Here is an 18,205-nt window from a genome sequence, read left to right on the forward strand (position 1 = left end):
GGAACCATTACTCCATTTGCTCATCAGCAGCCTTAGGGCAGTGGTATCTCCAGGCCTTTCTGTCTGTGACCCAAATCCTCTAAGATGGAAAGGGAACAAGGCCGTCTTACCCATAGGCACTAGGGGTGCGGGGCACCTGGGCGCTGGGCTCTCAGGGGCACCAGGCTGAGAGTCCGGGGCCCGAGAATTGAGTCTGGGGAAAAGCCCATCCGTCGGTTAGAGCACCATGGTGGGCTCTTCTGCGGGCAGCTCTATGCCACGTGTTCGAGGGCGATTGAGCCAGTGAGATGCTGACGCAGCCGGCAGGCTCCGCCCTCCTGCGAGCCTGGGACTGGACAACTGGGGGAGGGCACCGGGTGGATCTTTGTACCCCGGCGCCACATATGCTTAAGACAGCCCTGAAAGGAAATGACTGCAACAAAATTGGTATATCAGGGGATTTTAACCCAGGCTTTATTTTTCTGCATACCCTCCCCACCATCTTGACTAAAAACACAATCTTAGCAAACAATTCATGAGAATGGACTGCAGATATATGGTTTAATCTGCTGATCTATGAACCCTTCTGAGGGCTGTTTCACTACTCATACATATGAGGCTGCTCTCCTTTTTATTGTTTTGACATTGGAAAGATGCTTGAAGCAGCTTCAAAATACAGTACCTGTAGCACACAAGGTAAACATGCTTGTTAAAATGGCACAGGAAGTTACCTTATTCCACTTCCTGTATAATTCTATGCACAAAGGGCCATTGTACATACAATGTACCTCCATCAGTATAAAATGGGGCAGCCATTTTGTTGTATGTAGAATGAACCGTTGTGCATAGAATTACACAATAAGTTGTTTCCTGTACCATTTTGAAAAATGTTTTTTTTGCTGTGCAGCTGATGTGCTGGGCTTTGAAGCTACTCCAATAAGATTTACAGTGTTAAAACAAGGAAACAGAAATTCCTTCCTTCTGTGCATGGGGGAAGGGGTTATGACTTTTTCTTTTTCTTTTTAAGGATTTGTACAGAGTTATCCCCCCCAAAATGCACGTGGGAACAGACAGGACATACTTTAAGACAGCCATGTGTGGAATCAGAAGAGAACAAACTGAGGCAGATTTATCCATCCCTAGACATGATGCTGGATTCTTCCATAGAGCTTTGCTCAGTGGTAGAGCAGCTCCAGGTAGTTCTGACAGAGACACCTGTCTGAAACCCTCACGGAGGCTGCCAGTCAGTGTAGACAATACTGAGAGAGATGGCTTCATAGTCTCACATGATATAAGACAGCTTCCTATATTCCTATGTACATTAGCTCTCTCTGCAAACATGTAGAATATGTTATGCCTTTAAATTTACTCAGGATGTTCAGTGGAGCAGCCATAATCATTTCTCTCCCCATCAAAATGTACTACCACCAACCCAAATATTTCTGTGCATTCCTAGCAATTATGAACTGATGCTAGAAAGCAGGCAGATGCTGTTGGGCTCCCCCAGTCAGTGCCAGCCCACAGTGGCAGTGGTCAGGGATGATGGCAGTCCAACAACATATCTGACATCATAATTTCTTTGATTGGATACTGAGCATTTGAATGCTCGCTCAAAAACTATTTGAGGAAGTGAGGACAGAGATTGCTAGCACACAACAAAACTTCTGACTGGAATCTTTTGCATTCAGCAGAACCAATAACTGTCCTTGATCCAGGGACAGATGTGATTTACTCACAGTCCTTCCAGGAATTGTCCATACAAATTCAATGCGTCCATTGAAAAATGTCTCCGCACTGCATTCCAGGTTAAGGTTGTCTCCAACCACCAGCTTTTGGGGATTTGTTTTGAGAACCAGGTTCTGTATCCTTTTCTCTGGAAGACATAGCAAGCCAATAGCCAATATCAAAATCCAAACAGTGGCAGATGTCAAATGCAGATTATCAAGTATTTGGCAAATATTATAATACAATTATTGGTAAGAAAAATAGCCACAATTTAAGACTTCTGAAAGGTTAAAATAGCAAAATTCTAAAAACAGATTAAAACTTGCTTCAGCTTTCTAAACCTCTGGGTAGGCTTGTCTAAATGAAAATGTTTTTAGCAGGTGCCCAAAAAAGTACAGTGAAGACACCTAACTGATAATCAATAGCAGAGGCAGATTTAGGGTAGCATAACTGATTCAGTTGCACGGAGGTGCCACAAGGTGACGCCACAAATATGATTTAGAATGGAGTGTGAGAGGTAGGGGGCACCACATGTTGACATCACACAGGATCCCACTGAAATCTGTCCAAGATCTGCCACTGTCAATAGGCAGGGAGTTCCAAAGTGTAGGTGCTGCCACACTAAAAGATCATCAGCAAAATATCCAAGTATTTAAGCAGCCTTCCCAAACTGGGTGTCCTCCAGATGTTTTTGGACTACAATTCCTATCAGTCCCAGTTGGAGTGCATCAGACAGGGAGAGGCTGACTTAAAGGATATCTGGAGAACTTCTGACACCAGGCTTCTGCAAGGTAAAACTCTGGGCAGCATTTGTGGAAGCATCTTAATTTGATCTGTAATTGAAATTAGGGTTCACAAATACTATGCTCCAGTGATGTCAGCAATGGGAGCGCTGGTTTTCTGTGTCCGCCCTAAGGCAGTGCTGCTTACAATGAACACTGTACAGGACGGGATCTGCTTCCTCCTCACATCCCTACAAGCTACTCACCTACTTTCTGTGTCACATAGTAGGATGTGTATTCGTCTCCCCTGACCATAGCAACACACTTGAGCATGCTACTGAAGAACTCATAGGTAGGCAAAGTGACCACAAATCCTCTCTTGGGGTCCCATTCCATCTTCACAGACCTCACAGCACTGCTGGAAGGATGCTGAAGAAGATGAGAGGTAGATGTGATGCTACACCTGACATTCAAAACCACCCCAACAGTTATTTATTTATTTATTCATTCATTCATTTATACGTTTTATTTATGAAACACTTTTCATGAAACATCCCAAAGCGATCACCTATATATCATCAAGTACGAAAACATAGAAACACAATTCCAAATCCAATGCACATACACACTGTGGATAAGAATCTCTACCTAGGAGGCTTGTTGAAAAAGGAAAAGATGATGAAAAGATTACAGGAATGGGAGGGAGTTCCAAGGGGCAGGTACTGCCATGCTAAAAAAAAAACCTGATTCCCACATCGTACAGAACAGACCTCCTGATGGTATCTGCAAGAGGTATCCTGCAAAGGGCAGAGATGATTCTGGGAGCCGTAGTTTGTTAAGTGTGTTGAAAGTTGTTAGGAGGCCCCCTATTCCCCTCACAAAGCTAAAATTCTCAAGAGTTCCCTCTGAGGAGAGACTGATTATCCTTGTGATCGGGGATGGGAAGCCGTTTTTCTGTCCCTTTGTAGAGTTGGCCAGTATCTGCACATGCGCAGATACCCTTCTCTGTCCTCTACCCAGGCAAGACCTCAAGGGTACAAATTCATTCAAGAGCATGCATGCAAAGTAGAAAGGCAAGAGGGTGTGGCCTGAGGAGAGTTCTAAGGGCCAAATGGAAAGAACTGGAGGGCCAACTTCATTCAGCACTCCTCATCCTTGTTCTGTATTATTAGCAGGGTTTTCCTCCCATGGTGGTGAATAGCCAGAACGGCACCATGTGACAGAGCACAGCGCCACATGCTTTGGTTGGTCCCTATTTAGTGAATGAATCAGCCTTCACAAAGAGTCATGCCGTGCCCTCGTTTCTCCAGTGTGTTAAGTTTTATACTGGGGATGATGGGGATGTTGAAAAGATTGGATTTTAAGCTCAAAGCGAAGAACAAATCATGTGAAGTTAGGCTCTTTCCTTGAGCATTAGCAGTCTGCACACTTCCCCATAAATATTTAAAGGATATGGAGTGCAGTCATTTTAAAGTATAATGGAAACATAAGAAAGGTAATTTATGAGGGGGAAAGTACATTCTTACAGGAATAATACAATGGAATAGAGTTGAATATTACGGCTTTGTGCTTGAGTATCCCCCAGTGGTCAAGAAAAAGAATAGGAAGGAATATCTGCCTTTTTAAGATGGCCCCACATATTAAAGTTATTTATTATAATAAAATATTTTAACAACAACAACAAAAGGGTAGAATCTACCCAACCACTTGAAAAGACCTTGTGGTATTTCCCCCCTCTCTCTCCTTCAGCTTTATCAGTGGCCAGTTATTAATTTTGGGTGAGGATATTCTAAATTCGTCCGATCAACGGACTCCTTCCTTCCGCGTCCCCTCAAACTTCCTCTGAGTACAGGAAGCAGCCAGCATGGCTCTACACGCTTCCAGGCCAGGCCAAAACAGCCACTATGGTATTTCCTTAAATGGGAACAGAACGAAGGCGCCCAAGGTAAACACTCGCTCACTCACACACCTCCATGAATAGGTTCATCATCTTTACTGAGGATGTCCGGAGGCACCTTCCTTTTGCGGTATGATTTCCAGCCCTGCCCATTTGTCCCCTTTCAAAGAGGAAGTGTGGAATATTTGGCCTAGATTTTGTAGCAGCTCAAAGTGGAAACATTTCGTGTATCCACTCAAAAGGGTAGTAGGAAGAAGGTCCCTTCAGTTCCAATAACAAGAAATGACCAGCTAGAAATCTGAGACAAAGCCAGGTAAAAGTTAAGACTCTAAAAATAAGGTATGTAATGTCCAGTTGCTCAAAGGTAGTCACAAGAAACCTTCTTATGCCACTGGTCAATATTAATCTTTGTACAGTTCCAGGGGCAGGGGAGAATGATTCTGGCCATGAACCAGATGCACCCCACATCTCATCCCACCCTTTGGGTCCCTTCAAGCCAACAGTTTTTTTTATTGGGATACAACTGTGAGGGTGATGTAGGGACGCGGGTGGCGCTGTGGGTAAAACCTCAGCACCTAGGGCTTGCCGATCGCATGGTCGGCGGTTCGAATCCCCACGGCGGGGTGAGCTCCCATCTTTCAGTCCCAGCTCCTGTCCACCTAGCAGTTTGAAAGCACTCCTAAGTGCAAGTAGATAAATAGGTACCACTTTATAGCGGGAAGGTAAACGGCGTTTCCGTGTGCTGCGCTGGTGCCGGCTCGCCAGAGCACCTTCGTCACGCTGGCCATGTGACCCGGAAGTGTCTCCGGACAGCGCTGGCCCTCGGCCTCTTAAGTGAGATGGGCGCACAACCCTAGAGTCAGACACGACTGGCCCTGACGGGCAGGGGTACCTTTTCCTGTGAGGGTGATATCGTGCAACTGTGCATCTGCTGCTCCTTCCTCTTACAAGAAGACCAAAGCAGATGGGATACTGTCTGAAGAAACTGCTACTCTTTGCAAATATGCAAAACATAGTCCATGAGTTTTGCAAATTGCATATATGAAATTTTGGGGATGCAGCTGCCTTTTGAAGTTTGATAATTTAAATAGATGTAAGGCGGTGCTTGCAGTTCAACTGTGTATTGACATTATTTGCATTCTTTTGTAGGGACTACTGGGGTCTTCTTGCCTTTTGCATTCCTATGAAGAAACCCAGAAATGAAGCCCTAATTGGAAACTGTCTGCTGATGATGAAGTGTAGAGTTGCTCCTCCTCTCACTTTTTTCATGTTATCTCACCCTGCCTTCAGCTTAACTGGAGCCATCCTGTACTTCAGAAAGAATATTGTAAAGCTGGAAAGGTGCAGAAACAGGCAACCAACATGACCAAGTTCATAACAACTCCTCTATGAAGAAATGATTAGAACATCTGGGGCTTTCTAGTTTTGGCCTCATCTGCAGGGGCGTCTTTCCCATTTGGCTTAGTGATACCCTGCGCCACAGCACCTGCGCATCAGGGGCGCTGGGCTCAGGCGCCCAGCAGCAGGTGTTTCATTTCTTTCTGACCGTGCTGCTTCAAATCAAATCAAAACTTTATTAGCAAAGCCAACAGGCCACAGCTATACAAGAGTTAAAAGTGAAAATAGGGATAAAAGGAAGAAAAGAACAAGCAAAAGGAGGTCCGTCAGATGAACAAGTCTGTCACTCAGATGGTGGCCCTCAATTTCGCAGCTCTCTCGATGTACCTCGCGACCTTCTCTGTTATCTGACTATCCGTATCAGATAATAGAAAATACAGTGTAATGTCTGGTGAACGGCCGGGGTTGGAGAGAATGAGTGGAGTAATAATCTCATTCCTTAGGTCTTTGTAAAGGGGGCAAGATAGAAGGACGTGGGACACTGTTTCCGTGTTACCATCTCCACATGGGCAAAGTCGTTTTTCAAATGGAGTCTTTTGGTAACGACCTTCGAGTACAGCAGAGGGAAGAACATCCCATCTAGCCAATGTAAAGGCACGTCTGTATTTTGGGATGGTTAGTTTAAACAAATATGAAGCTGGAGAGTCAAAATGAGAAGGGGGAAAGTAGGTATACCATGGGCACAGTTTCTTTAAGATAATCAGGTTGTTTTGTCGTTCAATGTCTTTCAGGCGCTGGCCTATTAGACTCTTTGCTTTAATGAGGCCCATTGATAGTAGGGACTGTGAATGCAGACCGCATGTAAGGAGTTTTTGATGCACAGTTTTGAACCACTTGCTTTTGTGAGGGTCTTGCATTACTAGAGGCAGTAGACCAGGTGGATTCAGATTAAGACGAAGCCAATAGTTGAATGTTCTCTGCCAGGTCCGAGTTTCCACAGATGGAAGGCAGGCCTCGAGTCGTAATGCTGCGTTTGGAACACAGGAGGGGACGCCGAATATCTGCCTTAGAAATTTAGACTGCACAGTTTCAAGACTGGAGCAGTGGTTCCCCGTCCAGATTTGTGCCCCGTACAGTAACTGCGCCAGAGGTTTTGCTTGAAAAACTTCAAGGGCTGCTGGGATGTATCTGCCCCCCTTCGTGTAAAAGAAGCGGGACAGCATCTTGATACTTTGAGCTGCTTTTTCTTTGGCACATTTTTGATGGACATCCCAGGACCCGGTCGACTGGAAAACGATACCCAGATATTTGAAGGCTTTAACCTGTTCAATTGTCTGGTTATCCATCCTCCAGCTGTACTGTCTGTGTTTCCTTGCAAAAACCATAATTTTGGTTTTCTGGACCGTGCTGCTTACAGTCTCTCTCTATCTCAACAGGAATATCTGTCCCCTAATGCTCATAACTACCTCCAGAACATTTATATTAACCCCCACCTCTAACCTATGAAGCTTTTATCAACTTAAACCCCTAGTTTTCATCTCTTCCTAGTTTTGTAATTTGACTTCAGTATAGTTTTACATGGTTACCATCTTCTTTGGACTCAGCTACAATCAGTCAAAAAACAGAGCTTTGTATGTGTTACAAATGTGCAGGCATAAATTGTATATTTGCCTGTTGATGTGACGTTGAGACTAAAAATTAACTGAAGCTCATTCTTTATTACCTTCAACTGGATTCTTAATTGTGGATTATGAATACACCTTGGCTGGAGTGGTTTAAAGAAGATTGAGTTTGTTTTCAAAGTACGTATTCTTATAGATAAGGGTCATCTGGCCCACATACCCACCCTGAAATGGAATAAGGCAGCACACACATTTACTGGTTCCATGGACGGAGTCCAGCTGGAGGGGTAGCTGGGTTTTATTCTAGCTCCACCAACTCTGGGAGCTGATGTGATTTCAAAATTTGCAGAGAACAAAGTTATGAAAAAAAGGATTTTAAGTGCTTATGCTCAAAATGTTAAGTAAATAAACCAGAAAATAACACTTGCAACAGTAAGTATCTTATTTTTCCTTCTTTAATAATTTCAATGTGGTGGTGGTGGGGTTTGACAAAAAAAAATCCACACTGAGTACCACCTGACCTTGCTATGCCATTGAGTCAACAACTCTGGGAAACGGGGGGGGGGCACCAGGGGGATCTTTGCACCATGGCGCCGGATATGCTTAAGATGGCCCTCCTCATCTATCTGCACTTTTGTTTGACATGTATTTTGATCATATCCTGTCCCAATTAATTCTCCCAGGTCTGAGGGCTTTTTTCATTGTTCTGTGGCTGTGCCTTGGGAAAATCCAATCTGACCTGCTAAATCAGATATTATCAGATTCACAGAAAATTTGAGTGGGATTTTGCTTAACTGAGTTACCTTAGATTTTCACAAGGCACAGCTGCGGAACAATGAGAAAAGTTCTCTGACCCAGGAGAATTCATCAGCACACAATGAAATCAAAATACGGGTCAAGCAAAAATGTGGATGAGCCCTGAGGAAAAAAAGGGCGAGTTAAGGGAGACAGGATACAAGTGAGTACAGTTATGTATGGTATGGAGAAAGTGCCTAGAGAGACTCTTTTCTCCCTCTCTCAAAAAACTAGAAGCCAGAGAAGTGTAATAAAGCTGGATGGTAGGAGATGAAGACAAAAGAAAGTACTTAATCGCACAGCACATAATTAAACTATGGAATCTGCTTCCAGAGGCACTATCAATTTCGGATGCTTTCACACTAACCTGTCTGAACCCTAAAGTTTGTGTTTTTCTCAATCTGGAATCATTCATGCTCATCCTCAGCATGCTGCTTTCAATCTAGGCAGATAGTGTTGTTTTCAAAAAGCTAAAGGGCTGGATCAGGAACAGCTAAAAATAGCTGAAGTGAGAACTGAAGCAAAACGCTATGACGGGTGACAAGTCCGTCAAATCCCATTCCAAGCCGCTACCAAGAATCGGATTACATCCATAATCTGGTTATGCCACTTGCGGAATTGATTATTTCCTCTTAGATGAGACTTAGAAGAAGTGTGCTCACCAGCAGGAGCGTTGGTGTGATATCCGGCGAGGTGACCCGGCAAGGCACGATCACTTCTGTAGCATTGTGTACGAAGATAACATCAGGAACACTTGGGCGGAAGTCTACAAAAGGCTGTGTGTTATCTGCGGAACACAGAGAAGATAAAGTTAGTTATGTGCCAGCCGGCAAGCTCGTTTGGTCATTAGTCAGATGCTCATGCAGGCATCTTTGATGGTATTTCTCTCCTTTGTAACTTGCTCTTTTCTCCAAAAACAAAACAGCCCCTCATTTTTCTCATCAGCAACCTTGTGAGATAGGTTAGACCAATGATCAGCTGCCAGCTGCCATTTTAGGACTATGGGTACATTTTTATTTGTGAGTGAGTGATGTGGGTGCCACTCCTTCTGGTCACTTTTCTTCCCATCCCCTGAATCAGCTCCCACTCACCTCCTATGCAAGAAACAGGAAGGAAAAAAGTGAGTACAGACACACACACACACTTCAGTTTTTCAGGGGATCTGGATAAAGATCCCAGTCACCAGCTGAATTAATCTGATCCCTGAAAAGCATATAGGGTTGAATGAGGAAGTGGGAAAGAGCACCACTCTTTACAAATTCTTCCTTCCACTTTATGTACTTTTCCTGGGAGAAATGGTAACCACCCTTACCTGTACCGTGATGAAGTGGGCAGTGAGTGGAGGCCTCAGAGGCTTTGTTGTAACCAGGGGAGGCCTCAAGGGTGCTTTTCTGCCCATGGGTGCCACACTGGCAACCCCTGGGTTAGAATGAGATAATGCTTGATTGAGCCTGGATCTTCCCAGTCTTAGCCTGTCACTCTACACTTTACTGGCTTTACATGTGAGCAAGACGTCCACAGTGTCAGGACTGAAGTCTGTAGGAAGGCATGAACTGTCAACCTGTGCGGTTGCAGGCAGGGGCTTAATCTGGTGCACCACCAACCAGCTTCAGTTCAGAAGAAGGAAATGTAGAGGAAAACGCCCCACCGGTCAAGGGCGAATGGGCCCTATGAGTTTATGGATCCTGCTCACTGGTCTGGACAATGCTAATACCTGCTTTTACAAGCTGTAGACTCACTTTTACCCCACATCACTCTCTGCTTTTGCTCAAAATCACAGAGAAACAACTGCAATGGGTTTTCATTTGTTTCTTTGTTGTTGTTGTTTTTCAATGAGCTTTTGAGACAAATCTGTGGAGGGTGGAATCTCTCAGCTTTGTAATGACCATGACACCACAGTTTATGCAGTTACAGATGTAAGGTGTCAAATGCTGTGTATTGTGGGATCAGTTTCATACCTTCCAACATTCCTCAGATGAAAGCAGGAAAAATGTCTTACTCCCCCACCCCAATTGACCCTTCTTGCACCCCCCCACTCCCCCCTGATGCAGACCATTTCCTAGCAGAGGAAGGGCAAGTGCCAACACCACTACAGCAATGGGACACAACACTCACCCCTCTGCCATCCTGAAAAAACCTTTAGTCTGGATTTTATTTTGTTCTTTGAAAGATTTACAAAAACACACACACACACCCCAATAAATAAATTTTACAAAGGGTGAAATCAAGACTCTTTGTGCTCCACTCTGCCCCCCTTTCTTGGGTGGCCCTGTCCTCCACTTGCCCCTCAGAGCCAGCCTCAGAGCTGGGCCTCAGCGGTGATAGCCTCTCCTCCTCGCCTTCTCTACATCAAACCCTGCAAGCTACCCAAGGAAGGAGGCTGGCAGCAGCGGCCATGGAGAGGCAATGGGATGCTACTGCCACTTGAGACAAGCATCGGCTCCTCCTCCTCCTTGAGCTCATTGGTGGCAGCACTGGAGGGGGAAAAGGACATTCTAGGATCAAATCAGAAGCTGGGATGGCTTTTGTAATTCTGGGGAATCCTCTGGAAAATCGAGACTCTTGGAGGGTATGCAGTTTCAGCCAATGCAAAGCTGACAGAATGCAACGCCAGAAACCTGTGCTGTTTGGCGGAAATAATAGTTGGTGTGATCCATTCAAAACACTTATATCCAAATACTGCATCTCTAAGAGGCTGTCCGCTGTTTAGATACTGCTGAAAAATACATTCCTTACATTCCAACATTTTCTATTTATTTCTCACATTTCTAACTTGCCTCCTTCCATCAGAGAAGTCACAGTGGTGTACCTGGGATCCCCAGGCACCCTACACAAAGAGAGGGGATCAATAAGACAGAGGAGAAACATTACCAAAAGATATATTGAAGAAGAAGAAGACAGCTACTCAGAGATAATAGAGCTGATTTTCTTCTTTTTTGTCTTGGGTTCCCAGGTTTATAACCACTGAAGGAAGCAGATCACATCCCCAGCAGGTTCACAGATAATGCTGTTTACAAGAAAGTTCCATGGTCCCTGCTTCCACTACACACATGGTGAACTCAATAAGCTTAGCGATAAGTCTTGACTTCCTTTGGCTCACTGGTTTACAGGCTTCAAGAGCTGCCCCTCCCTTCCATCCGTGAGGGAAAGAGACAGTCATCAACATGGTTCATCTGCTTTTTACTGTGTTATACACTGTGCACCATTCAAGCATGATGCTTCCCTAATGCTTTCAGGAGACCTTTGGCAGAAGAGTTCTGCAACACAAGCCCTGCCTATTACAAAGATGGATTGCATTAGATTTTTAAAATATATTATTGAGGAGCCATCGCCAGCCTGATGCCCTTGTGAAACTACTTCCATCAGGCAAAGCTGCTGTGGCTTATAGGAGGTGTAGTTCAACACCTCTAGAAGGCACTAAATTGATGAAGGATGCTGTGTAGCATATCTGTTGGGCCAAGGCATTCGTGATAACAGAATAACCTATGCCTCAGGACTTGCAGGACAGGACTTGTTCTTCTAATGTCTCAAATCCGAGACATTGGTTTTACATCCCAAGTAAGCGGACTCTACTGGCAGCTCCAAGCAAGTGGGATGCTGTTGTTTGACTTTGCAATACAGTATATCATTACAATTTCGTATTTAAGCCTTGTAGCAAAGGATGCAAGTCTTACAGGCTGATCCAGCACCATGAAATACCAGTTCTTACCACACGAGGGTGCAGTTAGGGTGACTTCTAATCACATCCAAACGTTTCTCTTGGTACCAGTACTTTGTACAGAATTTTAAATTTTACCATACTTCTAAATTTATGCTTGGGCATGTGAAGCAGAAAACCAGCTAGTAAGAAGTGAAACATCCTCCCTCATGCATTTTGCATCCCTCCTCTTTCGTTTTATTCAGGGCTATATGTACCCTGTCCTTAAAACACCCAAAATACCTCCACTAAGCTCTGCACCACAAACAGATGCATTCTGCAATCTGCTTAAATTATTACAAAATTTTCACAATTCCTCTTGCATTGTTCACTGCTTTGCCTAATTTAGTCTGGACTCACTAAGTCATTGGGAAGGGGAAGCAGGGGCGTAGCGTGGGGGGTGCAGGGGGGGCCGGCCGCACCGGGCGCAACATCTGGGGGTTAGGGGGCGCAAACCCACAGGTTAGGGGGGCGCAAATTACTTGCCTTGCCCCGGGTGCTGACAACCCACGCTACGCCACTGAGGGGAAGGAGATACATGTGGCCCCAACCCTAACTGCCACACATTTTATATAGCTGAAATTTTGGCTGCCAAGATTTCAGCAAACATTGTCCGTGCCTTTCCAAACTCTCTCCCTCACAGTCATAAAAACAATTCCATAAGTTTCTCAATGTACCTTATGGCACACCCTGTGTTTTTTTCACTCACAAACTTGCCCATGTCATGCTTTTTGCTGGGGAAGAAAAATCCAAAGGGGGGCAGAGGATCCAAGGCAGAGAAACAATGAAATTGAAAGCCTGCTAGGATCACACTGGAAGGGGCAGAGGAAGAGAGGGAGCAAGGAAGCTATTTTATTGCCTCCCCTCATAGTTCATTAGCTGTGCTTCCCCTGCCTACAGGGTTTGCTAATCACAGTCAATATAGCTCTTCACATTTTGACAGGTTGGATGGCATTATAGCTACTATTCAGATTAGTTTTGGAAAATAACCAGAAGCAGCTCCTTGTCAGCCTAAAGTCCATCCATTGGCCAGTAAATTAAAATTTCCCCAAGAGCAAAGTGCCTAAGGAAGATGAGAGTATCTACATCAACTCATGTTTGCAATTTCACACTCTCAGAATGTTTTCTGCATCAGAAGCCTGTAGAGCAAATCCAGATGCGCTCCAGAAGAGTGTTTTCAGATTTGATTTTAGATTTGATAAAAAATGAAAGAAAGCTTCTATTGTCCATCCGATAATTTTGTTGTTATTTGCAACAATGTGCAATTGTAAAAATGTCATGAGAAAACAAGTCCAGCAAAGGAAACCTTCCATGCCCTCAAAAAACTATGTCAAAACATTGGATGACAAAATTATATTTGCACAGTGTCAACATGATGCTCTTGCAAGATGGTTATTTTATATTTTATTTTAGCTTGGGTTTTTTTATTTAAAAAATGGGGCAAAACCAGTTGAAAGAGGAAGTTGGGGTTGGCACTGGGCCCCCACCCTGACCTCACAACTACACTCCTTAATCACAGATGTATTTCTGTCCTCAGTCCCATCATCATTACAGTAAATATATAGCCCTTACATTCTGAAGTGATGGGGATAGAAGAATCTGTTGATTTCAGTTTCTTCCCATTTCATTTTTTCCGCAATCTTAAATTCAGTTCACCCCTTCTCTACATAGGTTATTTTTGGCCATTACATTATTCCCCAATGGGATGTAATGGCACTTGTGATGTGGAATTATTTATGATAATTATGGTTATATAATAGATGGATAATGGTAAAAGATGCAACAAATTTAAACTTAAATTTGGAACCCATGGAGGGAAGGAAGGAGGTCTGAAGGGTCAAAATAATCTTGTATTTTAATGCTTGAAATGGTTATGTTTTATATGTACAAAATTATCAAAAACCCAATAAAAATAATAATAAAGAAATAAGTAAGTTATTTTGGGCAGTCTGGAGGTTACCAACAGTCTTTTGGTGTGGCAGCACCTACACTTGGGAACTCCCCACCTGATATTAGGCAGGTGCTTTCACTATATGCTTTTTGGCTCTTGCTAAAAACCATTTTTGTTTGGACAAGTCTGCACAGGTATCTAGAATATTGATGTGCATTTTTAGTTTATTGCTTAGCTTATTTGGGGGGAATACTTTTTAAACAGTTGTTTTTAACTGTATTTTACTAATAATTTTATTGTTTTATTCTCTTTCTAGACCACTTTGAGGCTTTTTCTGGAATCAATGTGTATTAATTTTACGTAATAAAGAATTAAGTTTGTTTTAAAAAACTGTTTTAAGCCCTAGCCGAAATTCATAGGCATTTTTGTGTAGGCTTATCCTAACAGACACGTTTTTGTAGGAAAGTTTCCCCAAAATTCATGTTTTTGCAAGCAATTTCCTCTAAGGTAACTTGCTTTTTGAACATTGCTCCTAACCAACATACACATTCTTGCACACACTTTCTGCTAATCTTGGTTTGTGTCTTTTGAGGCTGGCAAACTACATCCCAAAATTCAGAAAAGGTTGGATTTTAAAGGATAATGGGTGTACTTTTTGTTCACATACTAATTCAGGAAATGTGAATTAGGTGGGTTCACATTAAAATGCAAAAGAAGTCCTCCCCCACCCTTGGTCATAGGACACACAAACCCATATTCCAGACTTCATTAAATGCCTCACTGCTTTTTTGCAGATCCTTTGCTGGCAAAAGGACAAAGCCATTCAGACCTCATTGTGCAAGTTCTTTCCTCACAAACACATTGTCCTTGGATCTGATAGTGACATTAAAAACAAGACAAAGAACCCAAACCGCTGACTCACTCTACATTGGTACCCATTATTAAACTTGAATTGTTCATTTTTATAATAGCTGGGCTCCATCTGAAAGACCATTTTCCTGCAACTGTCTAGTCAGAGACCAGGATGAAATCTTCTCTTGAAGCTAGAAGCAAAAAAGCTTGAGCTGGATGTTCTTAAGACTACCCTATTCAATGACAACTTTTGACTGTTTTTGGAGCTTTCAGAGAACAAAGACAACAATCTTAATAACGACAAAGAGTATCTGACAAAGTGTGTATTACACACGAAAGCTCATACCTTGAAAGCTTATATTTAGTTGATCTTTAAGGTGCCACTGGAATTATTAAAAAATATTTTTTCATCTTTCATCTTGTTATTTACTATGACTACGACAGATCAACACGGCTATCCACCTGAGTTTTAATAATGAGCAGCTTTGGCAGAAAAGTGCTGCTTAGATTTAAGAACATCAGAACATAAGAATAGCCTGCTGGATCAGGCCAATGACTCATCCAGTCCAGCAACCTCTACTCACAGTGGCTGACCATATGTTTGTGGGAAGCCCACAAGCAGGATCCAAGTACAAAACTGATCCAAGTACAAAACTCACACAACCTCACCCTTGGTTTCCAGCCACTGGCATTCAGTGTGTGGCACTTAGACTGGTGACTGGGAGTGGCCACTAAGACCACATTCTGTAAACCTGAAGGAGCATCTCCACGCCCATCGTCCAGCCCGGACACATCGGTCCAGCGCTGAGGGCCTTCTGGCAGTTCCTTCACTGCGAGAAGTGAGGTTACAGGGAACCAGGCAGAGGGCCTTCTCGGTAGTGGCGCCTGCCCTGTGGAACGCCCTCCCACCAAATGTCAAAGAGAAGAACAACTATTTTATTTTTACAAGACAATTGAAGGCAGCCCTGTTTAGGGAAGTTTTTAATGGTTGATGCTGTATTGTTTTTAATATTCGGTTGGAAGCCACCCAGTGTGGCTGGGGAAACCCAGCCGGATGGGCAGGGTGTAAATAAATAAATTATTATTATTATTATTATTATTATTATTATTATTATTATTATTATTATATTCAGAAGCATTACAGAGCATGGTCATTGTGGCTAGTAGCCATGGTTAGCCTTATCCTCCATGAATTTGCCTAATTTGTCCGTTAAGAGTTTGGGTGTAATCTTCAACACCTCCCTTTCCATGGAGGTGCAGATTGCAGCTATAACAAAGGTGGCATTTTTTCATCTCTGCCAAGCTAAGCAGTTGGCTCCTTACCTCTCTCGCCCTGACCTCGCCCTGAGGTGATCCACGCAATGGTCACCTCCAGACTGGATTATTGTAACTTGCTCTACATGGGGCTGCCCTTGAGACTGACCCAGAAACTCCAGCAGGTGCAGAATGCCGCGGCGAGACTCCTTATGGGGTCCTCGCTGCGAGATCACATTCACCCAGTGCTATACCAGCTGCACTGGCTCCCGGTGGAGTACAGGATCAGGTTTAAGGTGCTGGTTTTAACCTTTAAAGTCCTATACAGCCTAGGACCCTCATACCTACAGGATCGCCTCTCCTGGTATGTCCCATGGAGGACCTTACAGTCTTCAAATAAAAATGGAGATCCTGGGCAACAGGGAGGTTAAGCTGGCCTCGACCAGAGCCAGGGCTTTTTACAGCCATGGCCCCGATCTAGTGGAACACTGTCACAAGAGACTAGGGCCCTGCAGGACTTGACATCTTTCTGCAGGCCCTCAAGACGGAGCTGTTCCACCAGGCCCTTGGCTAAGACACAGTCTGACCCCTCTCTCCTTCTGTAATCCTCATAGAACTCTAGCCCAATGGTTGCCATTAATTTGATTCTGAATTGATTTTAGAACGTTTTTAATTAACTGACCGTGTGATTTTATGTACACTGTGCTATTTTTACTTGTTAGCTGCTCTGAGCCCAGCTTTGGCAGGGGAGGGCGGGATATAAATAAACAATTATTATTCATAATAATATTTATCATCATCATCATCATCTCTTAAAGCTATCCATGTTAGTGGCCATCATGGCCTCCTGTGGAAGTGAGTTGCATAGTTTTAACTATGTGCTGCATGAAGATGTACTTTTTAATCTGTATTGAATCTTCCAACATTCCACTTCACTGGATGTTTTCCTAGTCACTTTCTCTATGCTAAGCATGATTTTCTAAACTTCCATCATGTCACCTCCTACTCTCCTTTTCTCTAAGCTAACCCCCCCCCCCCAAACGCTGCATCCTTTCTTCACAGGGGTGTTGCTCTATCGTTTTAATAATTTTGGTTGCTCTTTTCTGAACCTTCTCCAACTGTACAATATCCTTTTTGCAGCGAGGCAACCAAAACTGTACACAACATTCCAAATGCAGTTGCACTACAGATTTGTAGAACAGCATTATGATATTGGCAACTGAACATGAAGAGTTTCAAGGTGCTCCTAGATCCGCCTTTGCCACAGGCAGCTCAGGTAACTGCCTCTTTCAGCGGGTCTGGGAAGGCTCCCTCACAGAGAAAAGCATTCACCACCCCGCGAAGCCCATCGCCCAGCCCTTCCTGGCTAGCTTTTATAAGCCAAGATGGGCAAGGATGAAGGAGACAGGTGGTTGGTTTCACTCGTCCAAGCAGCCTGTCCAAATCCTCGGAGGTAACAGATTGGAATTGGTTGAAAACATGTGGCTTCCCACCCAGAATCCTGGGAATGGTAGTTTATTAAGGGTGCTGGAAATGGTATTTCTGTGAGGGGGAACTAAAATTCCCAGGATTCTCTGGGAAAGCCATGTCGTTTAAATGTGCACTGAATTTGTGTTAAATGTATGGTGTGGGTCTGCAGCAAGATGCCCAACACGGAAAGAGAATAATAGAAACATAGGATTGGAAGGACCATGAGAGTCATCAAGTCCAATCCCCTGCAATGCAGAAATCAGTGTGGGGCTCTAACCCACGATCCTGAGATTAACAGCCTCAGGCCTTACCAACTTAGCTACCCCAGGACAAAGGCATCAATACATCAACCACAAGCAAACAAAAACAGCAGGTTGGTTAACAGTCAGAACCAGAGGGAACAGATACCAAAAGGGAGAGAGGCGGGCAGTAAAGTCAACCCAACACCTAGGTCAAATGCCTGCTGAGCAAAGCTGTTTCCAGATGACAGCAGAATACTACCAGAGCAGGGAGCAGGGAGTTCCAAAGAGCAAGTGCTGCAATGGTGGAAGCCCCTGTGATCACATCCACCCACCTCACAAAGGGTTAGGGTCTTCCCTGGTGACCTTAGTGAATGGGCAGAATTATGCAGGTTACGGTGGTGTTGCCCAAATCCTGTTCTCCAAGCCACTGATAGGGGCTTAAAAGGCAATAGCCACTAACTTGAATCAAATACAGAAGCAGGCCATCAACTATCAGCAGCCATTCACTTACACAGCAGAAAAGAAAGAGATGAATCCATGGGTACCATCATCAGGCAGATGAATACAAGAATCATAGAACTGTAGAGTTGGAAGGGACCCTGAGGACCATCTATTCCAACCTCCTGCAATGGAGGAATCACAGTTAAAGAATCTCTGATAGGTGGCCATCCAACCTCTGCTTAAAAACCTCCAACAAAGGAGGCAGTTCGTTCAAAAGGCT

At 43.9% G+C, this 18,205-nt stretch overlaps 1 protein-coding gene across 4 annotated transcripts in view; it reads right to left on the reverse strand.

Moving 5' to 3' along the window:
- LOC309361958 (vascular endothelial growth factor receptor kdr-like) overlaps positions 1–18,205 on the reverse strand; it is a 191,683-nt gene that overhangs the window by 104,721 nt on the left and 68,757 nt on the right. For all 4 annotated transcript variants that reach the window (XM_081897319.1, XM_081897322.1, XM_081897320.1 and 1 more), the window contains exons 4-6: positions 8,741–8,865; positions 2,693–2,855; positions 1,716–1,852 (exon numbers count right to left, since the gene is read on the reverse strand). In XM_081897319.1, coding sequence (XP_081753445.1) covers positions 1,716–1,852; positions 2,693–2,855; positions 8,741–8,865 — 425 coding nt within the window. The remainder of the gene's footprint in view (positions 1–1,715; positions 1,853–2,692; positions 2,856–8,740; positions 8,866–18,205) is intronic.

This window comes from Podarcis melisellensis (assembly GCF_964234715.1).
Source record: "Podarcis melisellensis genome assembly, chromosome: Z".
NCBI classification, from domain to species: Eukaryota; Metazoa; Chordata; class Lepidosauria; order Squamata; family Lacertidae; genus Podarcis; species Podarcis melisellensis.